Below are 26,336 nucleotides of genomic sequence, written 5' to 3' on the forward strand. Positions count from 1 at the left end.
TCATCAAGTTGTGAATTTATATTTTTTATGGCACCGTACACGATACAACCATTACGGCGCACGGAGTGAAGAAAATACTATTCTTCTCAAATCTAATTTACATAAGTAGTATTGCCATTAAATCCACCCCAGGCATTTCAAAAATTAGAATTCTGACCATGTTACGTTCGATGAAATAATATCAACTTTTGTCGCAAATTCCACGCATTGTGCACAGTAGGACCGGAATTCCGGACATGTTTTGGAGGGGAACTTCCTCGGAGAGAGTCCTCTCTCTCGTCTCGAGTCTCGACAATCTCGCCCGGCTAGTGAGCTCGCGAGCCGCATGCCGCTCGGTCGCGTGAGTCGTGACGATCGATCGTGTTCGATTCGTTCATATTTCGAATTTCGCGTTCGCAATTCCGAATAACGCGTTCGTAATTTTTATGCGATTATTTTTAAAAGGTGATTTAAGTGATTATTTTGTTAATAAAATAGAATTGTAAAAAATAATTTAGAAATATTTGAAAGTATTTTACTTACGTGAAATAAAATTAATTTCGGTATGTAATTAACAATATCAAATAATAATAAACGCATATAAGCAAAATAAAAAAATTATACCGACGTACCTAGTCATTCCAAAGAAAATTACGGGTTAGATAAAAAGTATTTGCATTAAAAAATCAATGCGTTATGTTACTTTGTTAATTGTTGTTTTTGTAAATTAATTAGATATAATTGTTATCAATGTTATTAAGTACTCCAGAACAAAGGTGTACTTATATCCCACGAACGGCCTACGAGGTGCTTTTTAAACTCATTTAACTGACAAAAAATTGCTTATTTATGTACTTACTTATTAATAACGCATTGTAAATTTATAACTACTTACAGTTAAAGTTATAATTTGTAGAAAGCTATTTGCTTTTAATCAATCATAATATTCATTAAGAGCGTGTACAGTGTACACTGTACACCTAATTTCAAGTTTCCAAACAAACCTGCGGCGCTGCGCGGCGGACTATTTGAATTGCTTTGCGCGTAGCGATTTATAGTACTTACATAATTTTAAAATATTTGTAGAAAAAAAACAACAAAAGATTTGTTGATATTTAAAAAGATTTTTTAAAATTAAAGTGTTCTATGATATGAAGCTATTAGTATATTAAATTAAGTTAAATAAATGGGTAAAAAAAATAGTTTTAATTCCTTGATTTTCAAATTTTTTTTTTCAAATTTATTTCATATTTCTCATTCTTTGAATTCAAATTACATAAAGTTATATACCTAAACGAAATATTTTTTTCTGCTAACTATTTGCTTAAGGATCTTGTCAATAGGTTATTTTTTTTATGGGAAATTATAAAACGAGCAAATAAAAAATTACTTTGCGACTGATGATGAACATACTGTTTTAATAACATGAGCGGTAATAATTTGACTAAGCGAAAAATAAACTAAACTAATGACTAATATTGATTTATAATAAAATCCAGAACGAGCTTGCGAATAATCTATTTCAGATATTAAAATTCTATCCGAGCGACTGTATTACTAAGTGAGCGACTGGAAATACACAGCGGGCAACTTCAATATTAAATATAGATTCAATTTTTCTAAGTGAGGTTATTTATTACGAGCTACTAAAAAGTTCACTTTGAGCAAACTTGTGAGCTGCTTTATTAATGATAATTGGTTACTGATATTCACCCTAACTTATATTCTATTTGAGGATTTATATTTTATATTTTGATACGTGTTTTAATGAAATCTACATATTGTTAAATGCGTGCGAATTCGAATGGGGCGGGGCGACGCATCGTTGCAGTCAGGTGAGGCCGGTGAGTTGGGCTGCGGACCAATATGACTTTTTTGGGTTAGGTTAGATGGCGGCCGGGAGCGTAGCGCAGCGAAGCTCTCCCGCCTTAGCCATCGTGGTCATTTTTTTGTCAACCACCCAGAAGTAGGAGCCCCGTATAGCGGAGCTCCGACGACTCATAAATTAAGCCAGTTGTTTTTTTTTTGGTATAGGTCGCCATTAAAATTTTTACCCATTTCTTTGACGTTCCGTTAAGGATTATAATTTGTGTAATTTATTAACCTAAACCCCCCCCCTCCCCCCCTAAATCGTTGGGCATGATTCTAAACGATCTCCCTTACCGTTATATAATTCAAGTTCCTACAAATAGAACAATACTAGGGAATGCAAATCTCGCGAGATTGGAGCTCAAGCGAGATCCCGCGAGTTTATGAATACAATACCGCGAGATCTCGCTAATTTCGAGATCTCGCGAGATAAGCGGTTTGGTGGGTTTTTTGCAAATAATCACAATATTTGAATAAATTACGAAAAAAAAGTAATAAATATTTTAAGGACCGTATTTTGGTCAGTACTTAAGAAGCGCCTCGGCCTCAAGGAACGTTTCAGGCTCTGTGATTGGTTGGCTGTCAAAATTTGGACCAATCACAGAGGCGAACCGCGCCTTGAGGCCGAGGCGCTTCTTAAGTACTGACCAAAAATACGGGCCTTAGTATTATAAGATCAACATTCATTTTCACGAATTTTTCAATAGAATTTTATGCATTAAACATTGTTTGACGTATGTCTATAATTTTTAAGTAGTTGACATACATATCTACTGTCTATCAATTAATAATAAATGTAAGATACAACCAGTCTTCGCTTCTAATCTAACTATCGTGGACGTCCGCGGTAAAACGATAAAAAGGGATGTAAAATGTATGGAATAGTCTTCATATAATATACAGGGTGTAACAAAAATAAGTGATAATACTTTAGGGTGTGTACGTGTTCCTTGTAGAGAGTTCACTGTGAAAGTAGAAGCGCTGAAAGACCAAAATTTTTTTTCACTTTTGTATGGGGAAACTCGTGACGCTCGGGCCCTTGCCCATACAAAAGTGAAAAAAAATTTTCGTCTTTCAGCACTGTTACTTTCACAGTGAACTCTCTACAAGGAACACGTACACACCCTAAAGTATTATCACTTATTTTTGTTACATACTGTATATGAAGACTCTTTTAAATTTTCGTTGACGATAACTTTTTAACGTGCACGTTAGAGGACATCACGACGTCTACACTTCAAAAGGGCATTTGACGTACCCAATGTTTTGTCGTGGAAGCCGACGTCCACAATAACGTGACGACTGACGTCCAGAATTACTATAAAAGCGTACATTATCAAACGCAAATCTTTTATAACTAATTCTTTTATAACTAATAAAACAACGAGAAGTCAAAATTCAGGACCTAGTTGAAAATCACAGTGCACACTTGCTTAGGCCAGCTCCTCTTTGTTTTTACTCCGTGATAGCAACTCCGTCCATGTCAGTCTCCTCACTCAGGCCGCACTTCGAATAAGACGTTCCATGCTCAAGTGCAATCTCGTCAAACTCGCGAGATCTCGCCTTTTTTTTGTCCGAGATCAATCTCGCTAAAAAAGGCCGAGATCTCGCGAGAACGAGATTGCATTCCCTAAACAATACATATTTTGGGATCATGAAATCAATGTATGAAATCCTTTCTATCTCTGTTAGCTACCACTTTTTCACATATAAAATTATTGTTCCTCTTATCCAAATAAAGCTACTCTCAAAAAATTTGCTTGATAGTAATAGAAAAAATTGTTCTAGGGATCCCTGATTAAAAGTGTTTCATCAAATAGTTATTTTATATTCATTTTTTTTGTTTTAATGTGAGCACATTATACTTTGCTCATTAAAGTATTTTTCGTGGTTTTTGTATTCGAAACTCTTCATTTAAGATAAAATGCCACTCAGTATAAAAAGTACATTTGCTAAATATTGAAAAAAATGCAGGACCTAATGTTCACACTCAAACAGATATTAGGTCGCTCAAATATTAATGAGCTGCTCATTTTGATTTTTTAAGTAACTCAAATAAAGAATTTGTAAGTTGCTGTTCTGTTAATTTCTCGTCACAGTCAGTCGCTCAAATAGTAATTCTATAACCCAAATTTAGTAATTTTGACACTTAAAACTGTAATTTACAGTCACTCGATTAAATACTACCCTTTTTTTATTAGATCTGTTGCTGGTTTCGTAAATTAAAAGCTTCGAAACTGATACTAAAACGGAATTTAAGCAAATCTCTGTTAAGGTATCGAGATTTTATGTACAAATACTCTATAAGTACTTAAATCGTATTTTTTTCTCTGCTAACTTTATAGACAGTGAAACCTATAAAAATAAGTTATCAACATTTTTATAAAGATAAGTGGTTGATGACTTTTTCAAGTTTGAAAAGTATAGTTTTCAGCCAAATTGAGCGTGAAAGGTGTAAACCTTTGATTATATATCTACTACATAAACATAATCATAAAAATAATATGTGTAGACTGTAATATATAATCAAAGGTGTAAACGCTCTTAAAATATTATATGCTTAGTGCTTACAGCTGCTACAATCTCTAATGCATCGTATTTATTACAAAATTTACAATATATAGAATTGAAATATCTTTAGATTTACATACAGTACATATTTCAATTTTAAAAGCTTTTTCGGGTCGTGCCTCGTTTCATGTTGCGTTTCGGGATAGACCCTTATAGATATGTTTTATTAAAGTTAAATATTGTTAAAGTATCACTTTATATAAGCTGTTACTTTTATTTTCTATTAATCAGTATCACCATTCACCGATTTCTCTTCGAGTGTTTATCTCGATTATTTAAAATGCATAACATACGAATATGTTTAATGCAAACGGCACGATATTAACATATATTGGTTTCTTATTAATTAAAATAACATATATTTGCATTTCCAAGTGGGTTTATAGAGAATCAGAGAAATATATAATCTCGTCCGGTCGAAAGAGGTCAAATTATTTAAGTAAGTGTAACACGGCAACAGCTGTAATAATTTTCTAATAAAATTATTTCCGATTCTAGTTACTTCATTAACTCGCATAATATTGAAGTGTTATAAATGCTTCAAAATAAAATAAACCGCTATTAAAACACCTTGGGGTCCTAATTCTACTATCTTAGATCTTCGTTCGATTGTCGGCTAACCGACGCGCGACGTATCACGTAAGCAATCTAGAGCCGGGAAAACTTTAAGTCAAAATGAGGTTCGAGGGCTGAGAATCACTCTAGGACACAGCAAAAATAGGATTAGAATGACTTCTAACTCTACAAAGTATAATCGTACTAGAATTACAGCAGCTACTAAATCTTCAACCGAAAAATCTTTAAAATCTCCATTTTAATACTAGCAGACATTTAATACGTTCTCGACTCTCGTAGCATAAATAGTACCTGGATGACCGAGCTTTGCTCGGTATATCAAACACTCATTGACTTCGTGTTACTAATTGATAACGCCATCTGCTGGTCGTTAAAACAATCAGTTGCTAACAAAATAGTATTATTATTCGCCAATAGATGTCAGGAAGAGTCATATTTTTCAGTTTATCGATTATCGATAAAACACGAATAAAAAGACATTTTCTGAATATATATATATATATATATATATATATATATATATATATATATATATATATATATATATATATATATATATATATATATATATATAATTGGAATCTCGGAATCGGCTCCAACGATTTTCATGAAATTTAGTATATAGGGGTTTCGGGGCCGATAAATCGATCTAGCTAGGAATCATTTTTAAAAAATTTCATTTTATTCGTGTTTTATCGAATACCGAGCAAAGCTCGGTCAAATAGCTAGTATATATATATATATATATATATATATATATATATATATATACAAGAATTGTTAAAAGATATAAGATAAATAGACTCGTTTAAAGATATAAGATAAATAGACAAATCTACATAAACCTCTTATATTACAGGTAATAGCAAATGATATCTAAACTACATAGAACTTTGATGGTGGTCTGATAATATATCTGCGAGTTACGTGTGCTAGTGATTGCATACTGTATACTGTATAGTGACTGGAACTGCAAAGTGAAGTACTCCGATGAGCAAAATGGATCACTTCTTCCGACGAAGGATCAGCGTGCCTAAGAGGTAAGTAAAGTTCCATTATTACAATATCTTCAGGATTATTTTTACTACTGACAAAAAATTTACAGGCCACCGTTAGGGTCAATTTATACTAGCACAGAGTCGAAGCGCATTGAAGCGAATTACCAAAAAACATAACAAATTCAACCTTAACTCTAAAGTGTTAACGCACACATCACTTCTGAGAATTTAATTATTATTTTTAACAAAAAATAAAACCGACTTCCAGGGTAAAAACAATAATAATTTATAATGAACAAAAAAGTATTAAATAATAGGGAAGTGGTGTTACGGACACACAGAGCCATTTAGCGGCAAACCAGCGAAACTGACCAGGGGACACACTAAACATAAATCCCCTACTCGAAACTAGATGGCGCTAGGTGGTACATGCTCGAGCCTCCTAGAAAGTTCCCACACTTGTTTACTTGTTTACGTGAATCGGGCAAGGAACTTTCTGGAATTCGTCTCGCCTTATAAAAAGCCGCAGGTAGACGAACTATTTTAATAATTCTTACTCTTTGAAGTGCCTTAGGCATAATTCTCCTAAACCTCAACTATTTCTGTACACAATACTTCATTATTTTGAAGACGGTACCAGCTAATAATACTGATTTATATGACAAAATATTTTTTATATTTAAAACTGGTACCGACTTCAAAAAAATAAAGATATTGTAGTACATACTTTTTAGTCATTTATAAGGTTTCCTGTACAGACTAATGTGTTATGCTTAGTGACTTTGGATCCAGGATACACTTTCATGATGTGAAAACTCATTGTCTGAGATCACTACCACTTCAGAATTGCTTAAGCAACTCCAAGCATATACCACTGTATAATATGCTTGGCTTTAATCAAGCAATGATAAAATTAATGTTCATACGCCTGTCTTTAAAGGCTCTAAAGTTCTGTTCAGTGACTTTCTTTCTATCATTACACTAATGAAAACTCATCAGCTCAACATAATATAATATTATGCTCAAATATAACTATAATCGTCCGTATAAATTTTAAGGAGATTAGCATACCTCAAAGATCTCATGATCAAATTGCTAACTTGGTAACCTAAACACCAAGGTCGAATCATTTACATTGAAATAACATTATATTTTTTTAAATCGTGCGACAAATTCGGGTTACTTTCATAGTAGCATATGCTTTCAGTTCTTAAAATAACTCCGAAAGCCGCAAACTTGTATTTATAAGGAATCCGGAGTTCTCTTAGCACCTTCGGAACCATGGTATATTATCTAATTGCAAAATATTACTTTTTGGTAGCATATGCTTAGGATACTTCTCATATAATCGAAATCACTATATTATGTTTCCATATAAATTTTGAGGAGTTCCCTCGATTACTCATGGATGTATGGTGGAATAGTGATGATGATGATGATGATTAATTAAATTTGCATAGTAGTATATGCTTTCAGTTCTTAAGACAACGCCGAAACCCCCTAATATGTATCTATAAGGAGTAAGAAGTTCTGTTCACCACCTTCGAACCATGGTGTATCCTGGTGCAAAATCTCACTTTTTGTTAACATATGCCTGAAATACTTCATATGAAACCAAAAAAACCATATGTTTCCATTTGAATTTTGAGGAGTTCCCTCGATTACTCATGGATCCCATAATCAAGTCACCACTTTTGTGAAAATGGGACCAAATTGGAGTGAAACCTAATATAACAAAACAACAATTTTGAAAATCGGTTCACAAACGGTGGAGTAATCGTTGAACATACATTAAAAAAAAAAAACATCCACAGCCGAACGTATAACCTCCTCGTTTTTGGAAGTCGGTTAAAAATGCGCACGCATTCTCGCGAATTCACCCGACCGATGCTGATTGGTCTCGCAGAAGTAATGTATGCGTTACTCTCTGAAGTTAAGGTTGAATTTTCTATGTTCAGTTTTTGATAATTCTCTCTGCAGCCTGTGCTTGTATAAATTGACCCTTAATGCCCAGTTTTAGAGCTTTTACTTCTTCAATAGCGCTTTTGATTGGCTAACGTCAGTCAACAAGGCTAGAAGAAACAGAAGTAAAAGTTTATAAAATGACCTATTAGGTACTTAATTTTAAAATTTTATAAACTTACTACCTATGCAATTTTAAGCCTCATTGTATTGGTAATAACAGAGGTCTAGAATTTGAAGACAATTTTTGACAGCAGATTTTAGAAAAATATCCTTGATCATTGGATAAATTTTAATATCTGCATGTTTAACACACAGAATTATAAAATAAAATTTACAATTGTAAAGAAGGAGGGGCACTTCGTACCCACCAATGTAGCACGTTGAGACATATACCAAATTAAAGGGCTTGAAAAGTTGAACATTTTATTGGATGACAAAAAATCTCTAAACCATGGGAGAAAAAAGATAATGAGGGTAGAAGCTAAGAAAAATCACAAAAAAAAACACCCTGTATTATTGCATCAATTTATAGTGTTGCTGGTAAGGAATAATTTCTAGAAAGTAATCGTATATAACAAACTTACGGAAAGTATTATATTTTAGTATATTCTTTCATATTTTAAAGAAATGTATGGGAAAACAACAAAACCTTAAAAATCTTACCTTTCCTGGATTTTACCGTATATTGTTACCTTGGAGAAATCGTTTATAATAAGCAATACTAGCGAATGGTGCAATAATACAGAGTGTTTTATTTTTCAACTTTTCAAGCCCTTTAATTTGATATATTATGTCTCAACGTGCTACAGCTTGGGTACGGGACCCATACAAAAATGCCCCTTCTTCTTTATTTTAAAAATATTTTTTTTCTCACTTTTTTGGTAAAAAGTGGGACCCCGTGCGAGTTTCTTACGCCGGTTTTTCTCGCCGGGATAGTTCCCGAACCGGTGGTAGCCGGTAGGCACCAGTAGTATCAACGTTCTGAAAGCATTTGTTACAAATCTATTCGGAAGTAAAACAATTTTTTATTTTATTTTTATTTTTTAATCAGCCACTATAAGAAAAAAAAGAATCAAAATGTTTTATTCCAATTACCCCGGTATTGCTAGGGTCAATTTATTTTCTCACTTTTGCCATCAGATTCTGGTAGACCTATAGGTACTTAGGGCCTGTTTCACCACTTCCTGATAAGGTGCCGGATAGGGTATTCACAACTTATTTGACAGATGGTCTATACTCTATCTATCAAGTTAAGTTGTGGATAGCCTATCCTGCACTTATCAGGAAGTGGTGAAACAGGCTCTAAGTCTAGTCAACCTTAGCACCTGACTTTGATCAGTGTGGTCTTTCAAGAGGTAACTAGCGTTTTTGATGATAGCGTTTTTTGCTACGGCCGAGGTGAAGGCTCATTGTACTTGTAACTCATTTTATGTAGTTTCTTATTTTTTTATAGTCTTTATGTACTTAGAGTAACCACTAACTAGTGTGTGAAAGGAGATCAGAATTATAGCCATGTGAGGTACTAAGAAGATTATACGGAGTTTGCTAATGGGTTCTGCAAACATTAGCCTTAACTAAATCACCAATAGAACAGAATTTGTACGCTAAGCAAATGTTTAATTTTGACACAAAGCAAAATTAATGGTTGGATCTACAGTTACCGTACCTACTGTTATTGTTAGATCACTATAATCTATTTGAAAAAAAAGAAGATAGTACTTGAAAAATCTGTAGATACAGTAAGATCTTCATCTTCTACAAGCTACAATAACACGGAAAAGAAAAAAGTGTCTCAAAAAGTGTTTTTTTGTATTTTTTATAAAATAGTTTTTTTCTGCATACACATAATATTATGTAGATACCTTATGTCTATTAATTAGGTAAAGAAAATAGATTTCTACGTGGAAAACTAACTCCAGAGATTTGTCATTGCAGACAGAAAAATATTTCCCAACCAATATTAAAAGTAATAAGGAGAAAAAATATTTTCGCTGTACTGTACTGGACTGTAATTTTCCTGCAGGGGAAAACAATGGGACGCTTTCCCGGGCTGTGAATTGTGATAATACGAACCATTCTCATATTTTTCCATTATTAAATATTTCTAAGTACTAATATAGTATATGTGCCTATAAAACAGCATACATATTTTACATTTTCATGTCCTGATTATCAAACCGTCTTGATTATTACGGAATTCAAAACACTGACATAAGTTTTTCTAATAGATATACATATACCTTAAGTTTTAACGTAGATTATTGAACTAATTGATTATTATTATTGAGCTTTTAAAGCTTTCGTTTCTAGAAAATCGAATAATTTGATTAGCTTCCAATAAAAAAAATCACAGCCGAACATGGAGCTGACCTGTTTGTTGACCTCGGCTTCGCCTCGGCCAACATGTGATCTGAGACATTTCTTATTTTTCTGCCCTAGGTGCGTAATGTACTAGGTTCACTGACCTCCATAATACATAAACTTCGACAGTATATAAATAAGTCTATGCTATAATACACTGGACAGGAGATCGCTATCGATAAAATGTTCCTATTTGAAAGTCGCCATATTGGCGCTGATTGCTATGCGAAAGCAGTAGTGAGTGTACTTGGAACTACTATTTTGCAAATGGCGGTTGTAATTTTCTATGTAATTAGTTCACAGTAAAAAAAATATCTGTCATTTTGTACGGCATAGCATGTCCAGTGTATTATAGAGGTCAGTGACTATGTTCGACGTTTGACAGCGTTTCCGTCAATATTCTGATATTGGTCATTCTCCGGTTTGGCATTTTTTGTCTAATTACCGTAACCTATATTTCCTTCGTTGATTTCACATTAAAATAATATTAAAGAAACGAAAGATACGAACACAATAACAAATTAGGCAAGTAACACTGTATGTAATTAATTATTTTAGTTTTTTAGATAATAAGACTTAAAATTTTTATGGGTACGGTAATTAGACAAAATATGTAAGTAGTATTTTTATTAGAACTTTTGATCGGACAAGCGATTATTTAATTATAACTATTTATTGGCTGGGCCTATTGAGTCGATATTTTGCAATACGATAACCAATGTTTAAAACGATGAATAAGTACTTCAAAGTAAATATGTACAAAATAAAAATTATAAGCAAGTTTCGAGATCAAGTTGGCGTGGGGACACGTTTAACGGTAATTAGAAAAACACGGTTTTTGAAAACGACTTCAATTAATTTAGTCTTAATTACTTAAATTAGAAGCCTGTATATTTTAAGTTTGTAATTTTGGTCGGATTATTTACTGCATGTGCTTGTAGCGCCCTCTGTTCCGATTTGCGTAATATTCCTTATATGGTAACTATAGTTTGCACCCGCGTTGGGCTGCCTGTTCCAAATTTGAATGGTTCATTTAAAATGTTGCAATGTGAATAGAACCTTATGAGGAGAGTACCTATGTAATTACTAATTAGTAGATATATAAAATCCCATTACAATTCCTACGAATAAAGTTTTGTTGTAAATCATTTTTTACGTACAATAAAATTCTTTAGAAGTGGAGCAAGATTATGGACGGATTAATTACATTTTGGGATCAAGGTCTGCAGCATTTTAGTTGTTTATTTATTTATTGTCTTTTTAACACTCAATTTGCTCTACGACAATTTTAGGTGCGACGTTAAAGGGCTTAAAGCTTCTCTACTTAGAGTAAAACCTTCGTCTGGCTGTATTAAAAAAATCCTTTGTTTTTCTTGTGTCTTAAAAAAACTTTTGTTTTATTTTTATGATGTGTTTAAAGGTAAGTGTTGTCAATAAGAATTAGTTTCGGTCCAGCGTGTCGGAGCCGACGCGGGCGCATGGCTTCATTAATCATTGTCTCGTGGCCGAGCCTACCATGCTCTATTAATACCATATTTGTATCCATTAGGTATCTATTTCATCTGCATCGTCAAACCGATCGAAACGACGACTTTGATGCGATCAATCGTCACGATCGATCGTATAGACGAATCGTACCGTACTTATATGGTGGAACACAATAAGAAGTAAGAACAATTGCCGCCAAAGTGTAAAAATCACTTAAAATAATAAAATAATATTATTATGAGCTGCTTTTAAATACGGAGTTATACGTGAAAGCTACGTAAAACCACGAGAAAAGAAAAAGAGAATGGACGAATTGCGACTCTCTAATACCGATAAGATAAATATTATGTAACATACGTCTTTTCATTCAAAACAACAAAAATATATAATTGCGAAAGTGTGTCTGTCTGTCTGTTAGCTCTTTATGCCCCAACCACTGAACCGATTTCGTTGAAAGGAATGGAGATCCTTTTTATCCCGGAAAAATGTACAATAGGGATGATGACAAGGTCAAAGATTAGCAAATTTTGTTAATAAAATAAAGAAACCACGGTAAAAAATAAGTGTTCCCAAAATTTCAGCTTGTGAGCATTTGTATTTTTTTTGTTATGCGCCTTCAAAGTTGGATATTCAAGTCGATTTTTTTTTCAATTAAATTTCTTAATATTTGTATACAATTCGATAACTTATGCAATTAAAAGCAACTTTTGTTATGAAACCACTTTCATAAACGCAATATTTAATATACCTGTCGAACAAAGTTGTCTCCCGATGCGTACAAACTACGAAAGACTGACGTCATACTTTCGTAGCACTTTGTATGGAGCGTTTCGGGCAGGTCTTTTTATGAGATATTTGAATTGTCATATCTTGGTGAATTTTTAAGCTAGCAGAGTCATTCTTTCAACGATGTTTCTATTTTTTAAGTGTCTTTCAATTACCGATAAGAAAAAAAAATAGTCATCATGCCTATTCCCGCGCGATAAACGATTTTGGCGCAACTAAGTTGCGGGCGTTATGTTGTTTTATATAAATTTTTAACCGACTTCCAAAAAGGAGGAGGTTATATGTTCGGCTGTGGATATATTTTTATATTTTTTTTATATTTTTATTTTTATTTGTGTATGTTCAACGATTACTCCGCCGTTTGTGAACCGATTTTCGAAATTTTTGTTTTGTTGTATTAGGTTTCACTCCAAGTTGGTACCATATTCACAAAAGTGGTGACTTGATGATGGGATCCATGAGTAATCGAGGGAACTCCTCGAAATTTATATGGAAACATATGGTGATTCTGGTTTCATAAGAAGCATCCTAAGCAAGATTTTGCACCGACGTATACTATGGTTCCGAAGATTCTAAGAGAACTCCGGATTCCTTATAAATACAAGTTCGCGGGTTTAGGCGCTGTTTTAAGAACTGAAAGCATATGCTACTATGCAAATTACATTCATCATCATCATCATCATCACTACCATGTCAGGGTCACCAATGTCACAACTCACATGGTTGTATAATGTATATGGATACAATATACACACAACACCATAAAATATCATCAGTCATCACGTTATGTCCTTATTTGTTTGGTATATTTCAAAGCGATTTTAATATAAAAAAATATACTTAATGTTGTTTCATAATGTTGTTTCAAAATACATAATATTTCAAGTACCACAAAATGGAACATAAGTAACAAATTCAACCTTTACTCCAGAGCGTAAGGCACACATTTGGGTTGGACTGAAGGAAATGGGGCACTATGGAAAAAATACTTAGAAAAATTTTTCGTCAAAATTTTAACCTCTTATAACCACCCTTTTTGAATATAGGTACCTTGTTAGTATGGCGAAAATACTTAGAAAAATTTGGCTAAGGTTTAGGAACCTACGTCAATTAAATGTTGATGACATGGGTTAAGGAGGATTGTTTTGGGTGAGAAAAACTCCTACTTACCGTTTCCACCGCCAGTAAACTCTCCGTTTAGAAGAAATTCGCATTTGAGATTTTCGTAATCTTCAGATAAGATCATCTGTTTTCTGATGTTTACGAAGTATTTTTAAGGCATCTCAAGGCTGTGATGAGTGGGTCTTACTTAACTACTCAGCCACGGTTACCGAAGGGGGGGACGGGGGGACGGGGGCTCGGGGGGCGCGGCCCCCCGCCAAAACAAAAACAAACACAATCTAGAAAGTCCAAAAGTAGGTTAGGTTAGGTTGGAACTTAGACCACAACACCCAGATATAGGAGCCCCGCGTAGCGGGGCTCCGTCGACTTTCTTTTGTAGTAGTTTGTCAAATAAATTGGGTTAGGTTTGTAAACATTTACCAACATTAAGATAATATTAAGGGGTTGAAGTATTTTCTTACGCGATGGTAAGGTGGATTAGTAGGTAAATAAAAAGAGTGAAATTATTATTTTTAACAAAAAATTAAAACCGACTTCCAAGGTAAAAACAATAATAACATCCTTATACTTAATATGAACTAAAAAGTATTAAATAATTTTTCCTATCTATTAGTGCCTTTTTCTGAATTCGGCTAAACCTCAACTATTTCTGTACTCAATCTTCATCATTTTGAAGTCGGTACCAGATAGCTGAATCTTCAGTTCTCTGATAGAATACTTGAAACTTTTGGAACTGGCACCGACTTCAAAATTATGAAGATTGAGTACAGAAATAGTTGAGGTTTAGCCGAATTCGGAAAAAGGCACTATTAAATAAGAAATATTATTTAATACTTTTTAGTTCATATTATCCTTATAATATGAACTAAAAAGTATTATTATTGTGTGTTATTATTGTTTTTACCTTGGAAGTCGGTTTTTTATATCTACTTAATGTCGTGCCATTGGTCCCACTCCATACTAATAATAGCCATTTAGATTTTACATCTATTTCATTCGTAGATATTACTAGCAACACTTTAAAAGCGGCCGAGGTAGAGGGTTCGCCAAATAGAGATGCAATGAGCTAGCATTTAGCAATACCAACCGTGAGTTCCAAATTCAAATATTGTAGAGTCATCGTCAGTTCTGCTCAATTTAATTTAGGTCACTAGATACACACACGAGAAAGCCATGACTTTTAATATTAATATAAATTATATATTTTGAGATGTTTAGTAAGTTTAATAATACTTTTGGTCGTGGAAAAGGATGTAGGATAGTTTTTTCCCAGAAAAAAATACTATTATAAACGAACTGTGTCAAATAGACCCACATCTTGATGATATGTTTTTACTAAATTTCGCTAGTAAAAATGCAAAATTATTTCAAATTATGTTTAAAAGCGGTCATAAATACGTTAGATACTTTTAATAAAAGTAACAAGAGACAATTTTATTAAAGAATACTTCAACAACGCTCCAGTTAAATAAAATTATTGCGAAACGTAACTTTCTCCGGTTTCTTTTACTTTTATGCTCGAGTTAAAAATAAAAGAGTATTCAAATATTGCAGATGAAAGTACTAAATATTTATATTTAATGGGCACTCGCTTTTATATTTCTTTTTAATTTGAGTCCGCTATTTGAAGATTAGTAACTTTTTATTGCTCGCTGCTAGCAGTGGTTTTTGTTTTTAAAGAGATCTTGAAGCTTATATAAATCTCTTGAAGATTATTTAGTGACTACTTAGATGTTATTTTGAATTTTCTTTTATACCCGACACTTTTCTTTCCAACGCGGGTGGATTTTTAAGGCATTCAATAATTATTATTATATTGAATTATGCCAAACGAAAGTTGAATAAAAAGATGATGACGAAAATTGAAGATGAAATTGCATGGTGTGGACCAGGGATGTTGCGGATCCCGATTTTTTCACATCCGCGGATGCGAATGCGGATGCGGATTTTTAGAGATTCACATCCGCGGATGCGGATGCGGATGCCGATTGTTCGGATCCTACATAAATATAGTTTATAAAATGAAAAAGTTTTATTTTAATTTTTTATTAATGTGTTACAAAATAATAGTACAGATTCCCTAGAACAAATTTTTTAATTAATATCAAGCTAATTTGATGTGAGTAGCTTCATTTTGAAACGCATTTTGAATAGAACAATCCATATTTTAAGACCATTATAATCGAAATATTAAATCATATTTATCTTTGTTAGCTACCACTTTCGCAGAGGAAATTGTTCCTTTTATCAAAATGAAACTGCTTACAAAAAATTACCTTGATAGTAATAAAAAAATGTTCTAGGGAACCTGTACTATAATAATACTTTTGTATTAAAGAGATAATAATTTGTAAATGAAAATTACATTAATTCCCCTGTATTAACCTCTACCACTGTTTTGTTAGTAAGTACACAAATTTATATATAGGAGCATAAAGCATTATACTTAAATTATTTAATAGTAATAATGCCGCTTTTATTAAGTAGGAAGCACAAACAAACACGTAGTGATTAATTTACACAAGACAATAATTAATGCACCACAATAAACGCGTCGGATCCTGTGACCGTTTTTAGGGTTCCGTAATCAACAAGGAACCCTTATATTTTCGGTCTATCTGTCCGTCTGTCTGTCTGTCTGTTTCTCCGCGGTTTCGCTCAGAGAATAGCCTACGAAGCCGAAATTCGGCATGAATGCACATACATATAAACGGTGTCGACAAAATGGTATATAAAACCTTTAAAAAATTTATGGGACCTCCCTTACACACCAAGCGGGGATAAGTCTTTTTATTTTGCGTCCACTCCATCGTGTGTGGTGTCGTTGGATAGGGGTTTAAAAAATATAACGAGTATTATTATTCGAAGAAATATGCAAAGTTTTAAAGTGGAAGAAATCGTTAGTATCCAGTGTCTCCCCCTTCTACTAGCTATTAGCTAAACGGTTGATTCTGAAAAATATGTGGAAAAATTCACGGGAGTAGGAAATATGCTAAATTTTAAAAGAAAATTATCACGGCTAAGAAGTTATTGAGAAGTACACAGGAATTTTTGTTCAAATTCCTTTGAATGTAACTGAGATGATGTTGTTAGTAGTGTAAAACATGTTATAATTGTTCATTCATTGACGATACAAAACTTTTTTTTTTCTTGTCGCAACTCGTATGACATTCGCATCCGCATAAAAATCCGCATCGATTTAATGCGGATGCGGATGTCCAAATATATGCGGATGCTCCGCATTTGCGGATGCGGATGCAGATATTCGCAACATCCCTGGTGTGGACATAACTAATGACCAATTCATATTTGGAACACGCAGCTCAACAGTCAACACTAATGGCAAGTCTGTTAATTTAATTTACATCTTATTAAGTAGCAAATAAAGCTACTTAATAGTAGACTTATTTAAGAGGGCTCCTAACTCAAAAAATCAAACATCGTCCTTCTCTCTACACACTCACACCCGTCTTTCATATGCCAGGTGAAAAAGGACGGCGCGGAGTCATCGCCAATTAGTTATGGTCAATCAAGAAAGTCATGACAGGCGGGAAATTTTTTAGATGAAATAAAAAATATGAGAACTTTATTAATTCGAGATAAAAATGTGCAAGGTGACAACATTTAAAATGTAATAAGCGTTCTCTGTGAAAATACAAAAAAAAAAAATACACCATAAAAGCGTTATTACGTTTAGAAAATTTTCCCGCCTGTAATGACTTTCTTGACGGACCATAGTTTTACTTGAATAAAAGACGAACTATAATGATTATGAAAAAAGTGTTTTGAGCAAACTTAGGTTTTATCAATACCTTTTTAGATATTAAAAAATATTAAAGAAAAGACAGCAAATTTCGAAGATCCAAGCAAAAATGTGTCTAAAACAAGGTTTTTTGTAAAAAAGAAACTATCGAGCATTTTTTCAGTAATCGCGTTTTCGTCTTGAGCATTTAATCTTCATGAATTGAGTTACTTGTGTAAAGAAATCAGTTTTCTGGACCTTACAGATTTTGAGATCTAGGTTTAAGTATGTATTCAAGTTAGGGTCAGGTGCATTCTTAAGTCCTGGCCATTGACTAATGCATCGCAAATCGTAATGCATCGCGTTTCCTCGTGACGATGCAATGTAATTTGACCATTACTTTAATAATAATAATATTAATAACGTTTTTTAGCTGACTAGGACGAGATCGTGTGATTAAAATATAAATCATTCCTCACATGTTGACAGCACCTCCAGTTGGTTTCCATAATATTATTAAAATAATTGTCCTCGACATCGTGCATCGTTAAGAGTCCACAAGTCGACTGGTTCAACTTTACTGGCGTGACAAAATGTAAGATAATTTTAATTTTACGAATCACTAAAAATACTCAGAAAATGGGTCACTTTTCTGAGTATTTTTAGTGAAAGTAAAGTCTACGAATAAGTAATAAAAGAATACAGAGCACCCATTTAAATCGCTTTGATAAGTGTGCTAAATAGACAGTTACCTAGCTCTTTTTTTGTGCAAAAATCTATACGATATAATTGTGTGATAGTGGAGTTATTTCATTGAACAATCAAAGTGTGTCGGCGCGTGCTTGATATAAGTATTTTATTTTATTTATTTACATGTAAAACAGAGCAAAACATATTAACAGCTTAATATCTAATAAGCTGCTTTAGACTATTATAAATATGCTGACGTAATGAGTAACGACCTAGATAAGTATGACGAAAATCAATATAACGCAAAAGTTTTGGTCTTCAATGTTTGACTTAGGGTTAATCACCAATTTTAAGCTTTTGTAAAAAAGTCGACTAGCGCTGCAGCCTTAATATTCTCACTTGGCCTCATTACAACAACATGCCCTAAAAGTCAATAGCAGACTTACATTTTAACGAAGAACATTTAAATATTATTTTACATTGCAGAAATTGCTATAATATACTTTTATCATTTTATCTACGTTTAGATAGAATGAGTTTTTTTGGGAAAAAAATCCATTATTTTTCATGACAAGTGATGAAAAATTACGTGATCTCTTTTTTCCGTAGTTGCTTTTCCATCTCTTTAATTTTGATTTTTGTCATAAATATTTTAAAATTTTTATTCAAACTGTACTTTCGTCATTTTAATTTTGAGTTTGTAATTTTTATTTGAAATCTTTCCTAGCAAATAATACAACATAAGCTATATTATCTTATTAGCGACCACTAAAACTCTTCGTGTTACGTTAAAAAATACGACACTAAATAACCTTTATACATATTTACAAACTCTTTTAAAGGCTTTCTCAAGTAAAATTAAGGATAATGATCTTTTTCTTACACGAAGTAGTTCTGCGCACTTTCTAAAAAAGACATTAGATGAGCGTACTTATTAACATTAGCTTCATTAACGTCTAATTGTCTCGGTTTCCACACATAATATACTTCTGAGAATCAGGTATCTTATAACTAACCATGTTCATTGATAAAAACTAATCACGGCCGACGAGGTGTGTCATTCACCTTCAAGAAAATGCACAATGCACTTGCTCTATGACATCAACACGTTACACGGAAAAAAAACTTTCGTAAAATTGAAAATATGATTCCAAATGCAAAACGGCAGGATTTTTAATTTGAGTGTGTCGAAATTAATTGGATACTTAGCTGTACAAAAACTAAATGACAGTTTTAAATTTATTAGAAATTAGTTAATTACAAACGTTTTAGGCTAAGACGTTTGTAATTTCTAATAAATTTAAAACCGTCATAAGTTTTTGTAATTACAGCTAAGTATCAAATTTATTTCGACACACTCAAATTAAAAATCCTGCCGTACTTTTAGCAATAAATATAACTGTTTTAGGTCGAAAGGATAAAATAGACGATTTTATTTACAACTCGGCCCGGGCCGCGGCGTTATAATCTAATGAATCGTTAATCATCATAATATTAATACGCGAACGAAAAACTTTGTAACCCTTTTTACGAAAAATGGGGAAACGTAGGTGCATGAAATTTTGCACAGTTATAGTTTATATGGTGAAGGAGTGCATCGAACTAATATTATTTTGAAATTATGCTTTTATCAAACATTTTTTTAACAAATACACACACTACAACACACTCACATGAGAAATGACAGATTTTTGAGTGACAAGCCTATACATACGAATTATACTCTTTTTATTTATGGTTGAAGTCTGTTGACAACAAGTTGACAAATTGAAAATGGATTATAGTTTTTTTTATTGAATCTTAGATACTATTAGACAATGCTTACACGGCCAGTCTGAGATCAGGTAAGTCCCAGAGACAAGAGTTGAAAAAAACTCTTGTCAGTTTAATCGCGACGTGTCAGGAACGCATTCTCTGAACGGCCGAACTTTAGTAGTTCTAATGTCGTTGAAATTAAGGTCGAATTTCGACCATTGGGCGATCTCTTGTCATTTTAATTGTGTTATTGTTTGGGCACGAGAATATCAAAACTGACGCGTAGATGCATTTCTAAATTTGTATGGATTTGACAGATTTGCAAGACGTCTCACGCTCACGAAATCTGTCAACTCAGTACAAATTTAGAAATGCATCTACGCGTCGCGTTGCGGTCTGAATGATCTGAATTTATCCTTATAAGTGACTCTATCTACTTTTCTAGAAGTTTCGTCTCTGTCATTTAGCATGAAGCATGTAGCAATGAAACACCAGGAGAAGCTATTCGTTATTTTTTACATATTTACTGATATTTTGACATAAGCCCCAAACATATTATCTGTCAGACTCTTCATTAAATTAAAGTTTAATCATAATAAATGTCTTTGGATCCTGCCGTTAATCTTATGAATCCACTCCCTAGATTCTTGTCTCGAGCATTAACAAAATGAAATGGTGGTAAATAGAGCAAGACTCATAATTCTTGTAAACAACAACAAACAACGCAAACGAATGAGATTTCCCCCTGATGTGGATCGCAGCCAGATTTTCATCCGCCGACATAATATTATATTATTCATCACAATAAATATTATACGTTTCAATATGCTCGGTAATATATTATGTAGAGTCGCGGACGGATACGGTGTGTCGCTTTTGTGGGTGGGGGAAAATGAAACCTAAACCTTAGATCATAAAGTGGCATTTCATTTGAATATTTGTCGCGGTCGCTTACCGTGTTGATCGGAACGGTACCTTTATTCCACTCATTCTCTGTAATAGGCGGTACATGAACTTACAGCGCTTTCCCGCGGCATCTGCTTTTCCTGAAAACAAATTTTGATGCCCTTTTAATTTTACTTTTTGGGCGAAATTTTAAAATAAAGACAAATTTTCTTGATCGTGTGCGACAAGTGCAAAAGTCTTGACTGACTTCGTCTTGACTGATAGCGGTCAATGACCTATTAAATAATATTATTTGTAAAACAATGTAATCTTAACCTGTCTATGTTATGGAATGAATAATTAGGTACATTATGGACATCCACATTTATAACTAAGAGAACTAGAAAAAGTCTGGATTCAGAGAAAGAGGAAATGCCTGCTGTGCAATAAGCTTGTTAACTTTTTCTGACATGGAGTTTTTAGATTCTTAAGTTTTTCTGGTCTTAAGAGGGTACTTAAACGTCTTCTGTGTTAGTTCCTGTTATTACTTAAGGTTGTGAGAAAAACGTTGACATAAGTAATGTAGATTGTAGAGGTCCATTAGTTCTTGAATAATAATTGGCGTTTTCTGGGAAAGAATTTTCCGACATTTTCCTCTGTTTCTTGTGAACTTATAACAAAATTTTGGGTGAATTAGGAGAGCTTGTAAGTAAATTTATTGCTAGTGGGTTGCCCAAAAAATTTCAGTCCAGAAAAAAACATTAAGTAAATTTTTTATTTTTTACATTTTTTTTGGTTTGGTTAAATAAAGACAAATTCCATACCAATCGAAAGTATGAAGCCCGCATGCATGCGTTAATTGTAATGCATTAGGCATTAACCAGACCGGTAATCAGGGCCCCCGCTACCATATGTGCAATGTGTGCATTGCACACGAGCGCCATCAGAATTTGTCTATTTTAACCAAACCAGTGAAATGTTAAAAAAAAAACTTATTTTTTTATTCTGGACTAAAATTTTTTTGTGAACCTGTGGCGGTACCCACAATTCGCCTAACATTCCTGCATCGCGCTATCGAAGTTTTCTGAGCGCGTTTGTATACAGGGGGTAACAAAAATAAGTGATAATACTTTAGGGTGTGTACGTGTTCCTTGTAGAGAGTTCACTGTGAAAGTAGCAGCGCTGAAAGACGAATTTTTTTTTTCACTTTTGTATGGGCAAGGGCCCGAGCGTCACGAGTTTCCCCATACAAAAGTGAAAAAAAATGTTGGTCTTTCAGCGCTGCTACTTGTGTGTGCACAGTGAACTCTCTACAAGGAACACGTACACACCCTAAAGTATTATCACTTATTTTTGTTACACACTGTATATACGACAGCTGAAATGTATCACGTGGGCTTCGGCCTGACCGGGCATACCATCTCGCTCGGTCGGAAGATCTTCCTTTGGCCTCCACGCACAATATCCCACAAACCCACTAGCAATAAAATTGACATACGTAGTTGAATATAAACTTTTCATCCATTATCCGGCTCGGTGAAGGTTGTACTATGGTAGGATCTTAGGCCATAAGGGTTAATTCACAAAACAACAACGTCGTAAGGCGTTGCGGTGTATTATGTGAGCAATTCGGAATAAACTGCCTATAGATAGCCTATAAAATAGTAATGTAGTAAAAAAAGTTTAGTTTTAAGTAGCTCAGTAGCTCATTTCAAAATGCATTGCATCGACGCGTCTCGTTTTAATGTGAACTGAAAATTTATCATTAGAGAGAGATTCTTCAGAGGAATGTGCTTTTCTGTGTCCATAGTAGGTACTAGAAACGGATTTTGACAACTTAAAATTGTTAGAGGTAGGCAAAGGAAGTTGATAGGACTGGAGTTAAAGCTAGCCATGGCTAGGCATGGGGGGGGCCCATGCCTCTGCCAGAAAGTGCCTTACTTTATTATATTTCACCAGGAGATGTATACAGCTCCATAAAGAGTTACTAACCTGGGCTCTGATTCACAATGCCCAATTGGACTCGGATTCGGTAACTTCATCGCGCGACATCGAACGGGAATCGTGAATGAATCGCCCTGCTGGTGTCAGTTTGATTGCGCTCTATCTCCATGCATTTCGTTGATAGCGGCGACTAGTTGCGCTGCCATGGTGGGCTGTTGAAATCCCTGAGCGAGACAACCTTAACAATACTCAGGCATCTTTTTCAAAACAGATGCCTTACTTTGAACTAGATTGACTATTAAGAACAGGCTATGCGTGACCACAGTTCGAGTAATTTCCATAATTATCAATTATCCACTTGTCAGACTCATAACGTTCAGTGACGTTAGCTCCTCCCACTTAATTAAAGGCTTCGGAAAGACTTTGTATTTCAAATCATCGTTCTCTGCATTAGATTATTACTTTTGTTCCCTAATACTTACTTGAATTTAGAACACAGATTTTTTCATAAATATAACACTTTTGGCTAGACACAAAACTACAGCCACACATGCCAAGGCATTGTTTTGAAATTTAATGTTTAATTCATATCTATGAATAATTCTTTAGCACGCATTTCATGGCTTTCTAGATCGTAAGATTCGTCTTGGTCGTCATGGCATAGGGTCTAGGCACTAGATGTTATTTCCTCATTCTAGGCTGCCTTCGCCAGCAACATTGACATTGTAGTTGTGGTTTTGAACGTGGAACATGTTTTCGGTGATTTAAAATAACCTTTTCAAAATTAGATCTTGTTTATTTTCTCGATAAATGTCTCTCTGGCGTGTTTGCCAATGTATTGTATAGTCTGTCATATGGCTGTATGGGCAACGCTCCCTTTGCCTGTCCCGACCGGGACGAATTAACAAAATAAAATGTATAGTCTGTCAAGAAAGTGAAGAAATTAAAAAGTGGCAAAATCGTAGTGTCATTTATCCAATCTAAGAAAAAAGGGATGGCACTATGATGTAGCCACTTTTTAATTTCTTCACTTTCTTGACGGACTATATGTAATGTTATTAAAAAGTGCAGCACAATGACTCTAGCTTTTTAATTTTATAACGATCGTGTTTGAATATTGCACCGTCACCGCAGCTTAAAGGCGTCACATTTGCATATTCATGGACAATTAATTGAAAAACTCTATTAGTATCAAAAAATGTAATCTCGCTGATATTTTCATCATGCCGTGTAATTAAGTTTTTGTTAATAATTACGCGTTTATTGAACACGATAGAATTTTTAAATAACGGAGGATTCTCATTTCTCTTGTTTTATTTTGTAGGCTACTTCTGATTTCAAATTATTTGTTAGGTTGGCCGTTTTAACTTCTAACTTTCAGTTAGCTTATTTTTCTATCGCAATTAAACTTAGTAGAAGCTAAGAGAAGCACATATAGTCTGTCAAGAACGTGAAGAAATTAAAAAGTGGCAACATCGTAGTGTCTTCCCTTTTTTCTTAGATTGATTTGAAAGGGATGACACTACGATGTTGCCACTTTTTAATTTCTTCACTTTCTTTACAGACTATACCAAACTTAACAAACAATAACTTCAAGATTCGATTACACACCTACCTATCTACTAACATTCCAGCTGAAGTTATTAGGCCGTTTTATGAAGCTGTCTAGTACCACTCTTTCAACAGACTTAAGAGGATACACCAGGGGCTAGAGAAAAGAAAAAAAAGTACGTGTCATATCTACAGCTGTCTCCCTTACCTCAAGTCTATACCGCAGAATGCGATAGAGAATTTTGATATCGTTGAGAGACAACTGCAGAAAATAAACGATTCGTTGTCCCCTGATTCCTTCTCCAAAACTTTACCGATTTAAGTACTTTTTTCACTAAAGATTAAAGAAAGGCTTGATCTGTGTTCCTATGTTTTGCTTTTTATGTATAATCTAGCCAAATCTGTTTTCTGGACGTTTAAACACAGCGGAAAATCTGGCCATTTTTTTGGGGTTTTTGAACGTTCATATCTTATTTAATAATTATATTATGAAAAAAAGAAAACATAGGGACATTGTATTAGTGGCCGTAGATATTCAGGAAAAAATTATAACTTTACTAGCATTATCCAGGGAGGAAACAGGGGACAACGTTTGTATGGAAAAAAGGGCGGTGTGGACTCCTCTTAAGCACTCTTAAGTTTGTTAAAAGAGTGATGAAATGATTTCCTACACAAACTTAAGAGCCACTGCTCTTAAGTTTGTGTATGAAATCATGCGCTGGCGCGGCACCGATGCGAGCGTCTAGTATGAAGTTAATCTACTGTATAAACCATATACGAAGCGTGTATGTAACCCGTTATCAATATTAAATGAACGACGAATTAACAACAGTTAGCGAGGGTAATGAGAGAAGTGAAGCGTGCAGTAACTGTCCGACGCCTGCGACTACCCGTCCTCACAGCAGCTGTTATCATATGCCTCCGTGGTCTAGTGGTATATGTATGTAGAGCGCGGCTCTTGACTCGGAGGTCGTGGGTTCGATTCCCGCGTTGGGAACATGTTATTTCCAAGTTTGGTTAGGACAATGCAGGCTGTTCACCTGATTGCCTGACAAGTAAGATGATCCATGCTCGTCGGATGGGCATGTAAAAAGTCGGTCCTGCGCCTGATCACTCGCCAGTCGTGTCGGTCTTCCTTCCCACTGGGTTATGAGAGTAAAGGAATAGAGAGTGCTCACAAGAGCACACACTTGGGCACTATAAAATTACTCCTGCGTAGCTGGCCTGGTTGCAATGAAACCGGCCACCGTCACCGAAACCGGTGTGGGACCTATAATTATTATTATTATCATATGAATACTCAAACGCTACTCAAAAAAAAAAACCGCCTTCCAAGGTAAAAACAATAATAACATCCTTAAATACATAAAACATAATATTATGAACTAAAAAGTATTAAATAATTTTTCCTATCTAATAGTGCCTTTTTCCGAATTCGGCCAAAGCTGCTCAATTATTTCAGTACACAATCTTCATCATTTTGAAGTCGGTACCAGATATAGCTGAATCTTCAGTTCTCTGACAGAATATTTGAAACTTTTGGAACTGGTAAACATAGTATATGTTGATGCAAAATCTTGTGTTTTGGTAACATTCTCATAAAACCAAAATCACCATATTATGTTTCCGAATAAATTTTGAGAAGTTCCCTCGATTACTCATGGATCCCATCATCAGATCACCACTTTTGAGAAAATGGGACTAAATTGTAATGAAACCTAATATTATAAGTTATAACAAAACAAAAATTTTAAAAATCGGTTCACAAACGGCGGAGTAATCGATTAAAATACAAAAAAAAAAGTATCCACAGCCGAACATATTATAACCTCCTCCTTTTTGGAAGTCGGTTAATTAAGAGTAATGTTCAGCGAGTTCTTCATAATTGCACCTAAGTTACTTTACTGTCTACACTAACTGTATTGTGTTTCATATACGTTTCCATACATCTACCTACAAATCATACAACTTTTGAATGACATATGATGGTGCCCAGCATGGCGTCTTGATATTATTAATGTAATTTATCTAATGTCTAGTTAGCGCGTACCGAA

At 34.1% G+C, this 26,336-nt stretch overlaps 1 protein-coding gene across 1 annotated transcript in view; it reads left to right on the forward strand.

Annotated features, from left to right (window-relative positions):
- Window positions 1–334: 334 nt before the first annotated feature.
- Window positions 335–26,336, forward strand: part of LOC121739208 (heparan sulfate 2-O-sulfotransferase pipe) — a 130,287-nt gene continuing 104,285 nt past the window's right edge. The window contains exons 1-2 of the mRNA XM_042131562.1: window positions 335–444; window positions 5,855–6,035. Coding sequence (XP_041987496.1) covers window positions 5,986–6,035 — 50 coding nt within the window. The 5' untranslated portion in view covers window positions 335–444; window positions 5,855–5,985. The remainder of the gene's footprint in view (window positions 445–5,854; window positions 6,036–26,336) is intronic.

This window comes from Aricia agestis, chromosome Z (genome assembly GCF_905147365.1).
Source record: "Aricia agestis chromosome Z, ilAriAges1.1, whole genome shotgun sequence".
Lineage (NCBI taxonomy): Eukaryota > Metazoa > Arthropoda > Insecta > Lepidoptera > Lycaenidae > Aricia > Aricia agestis.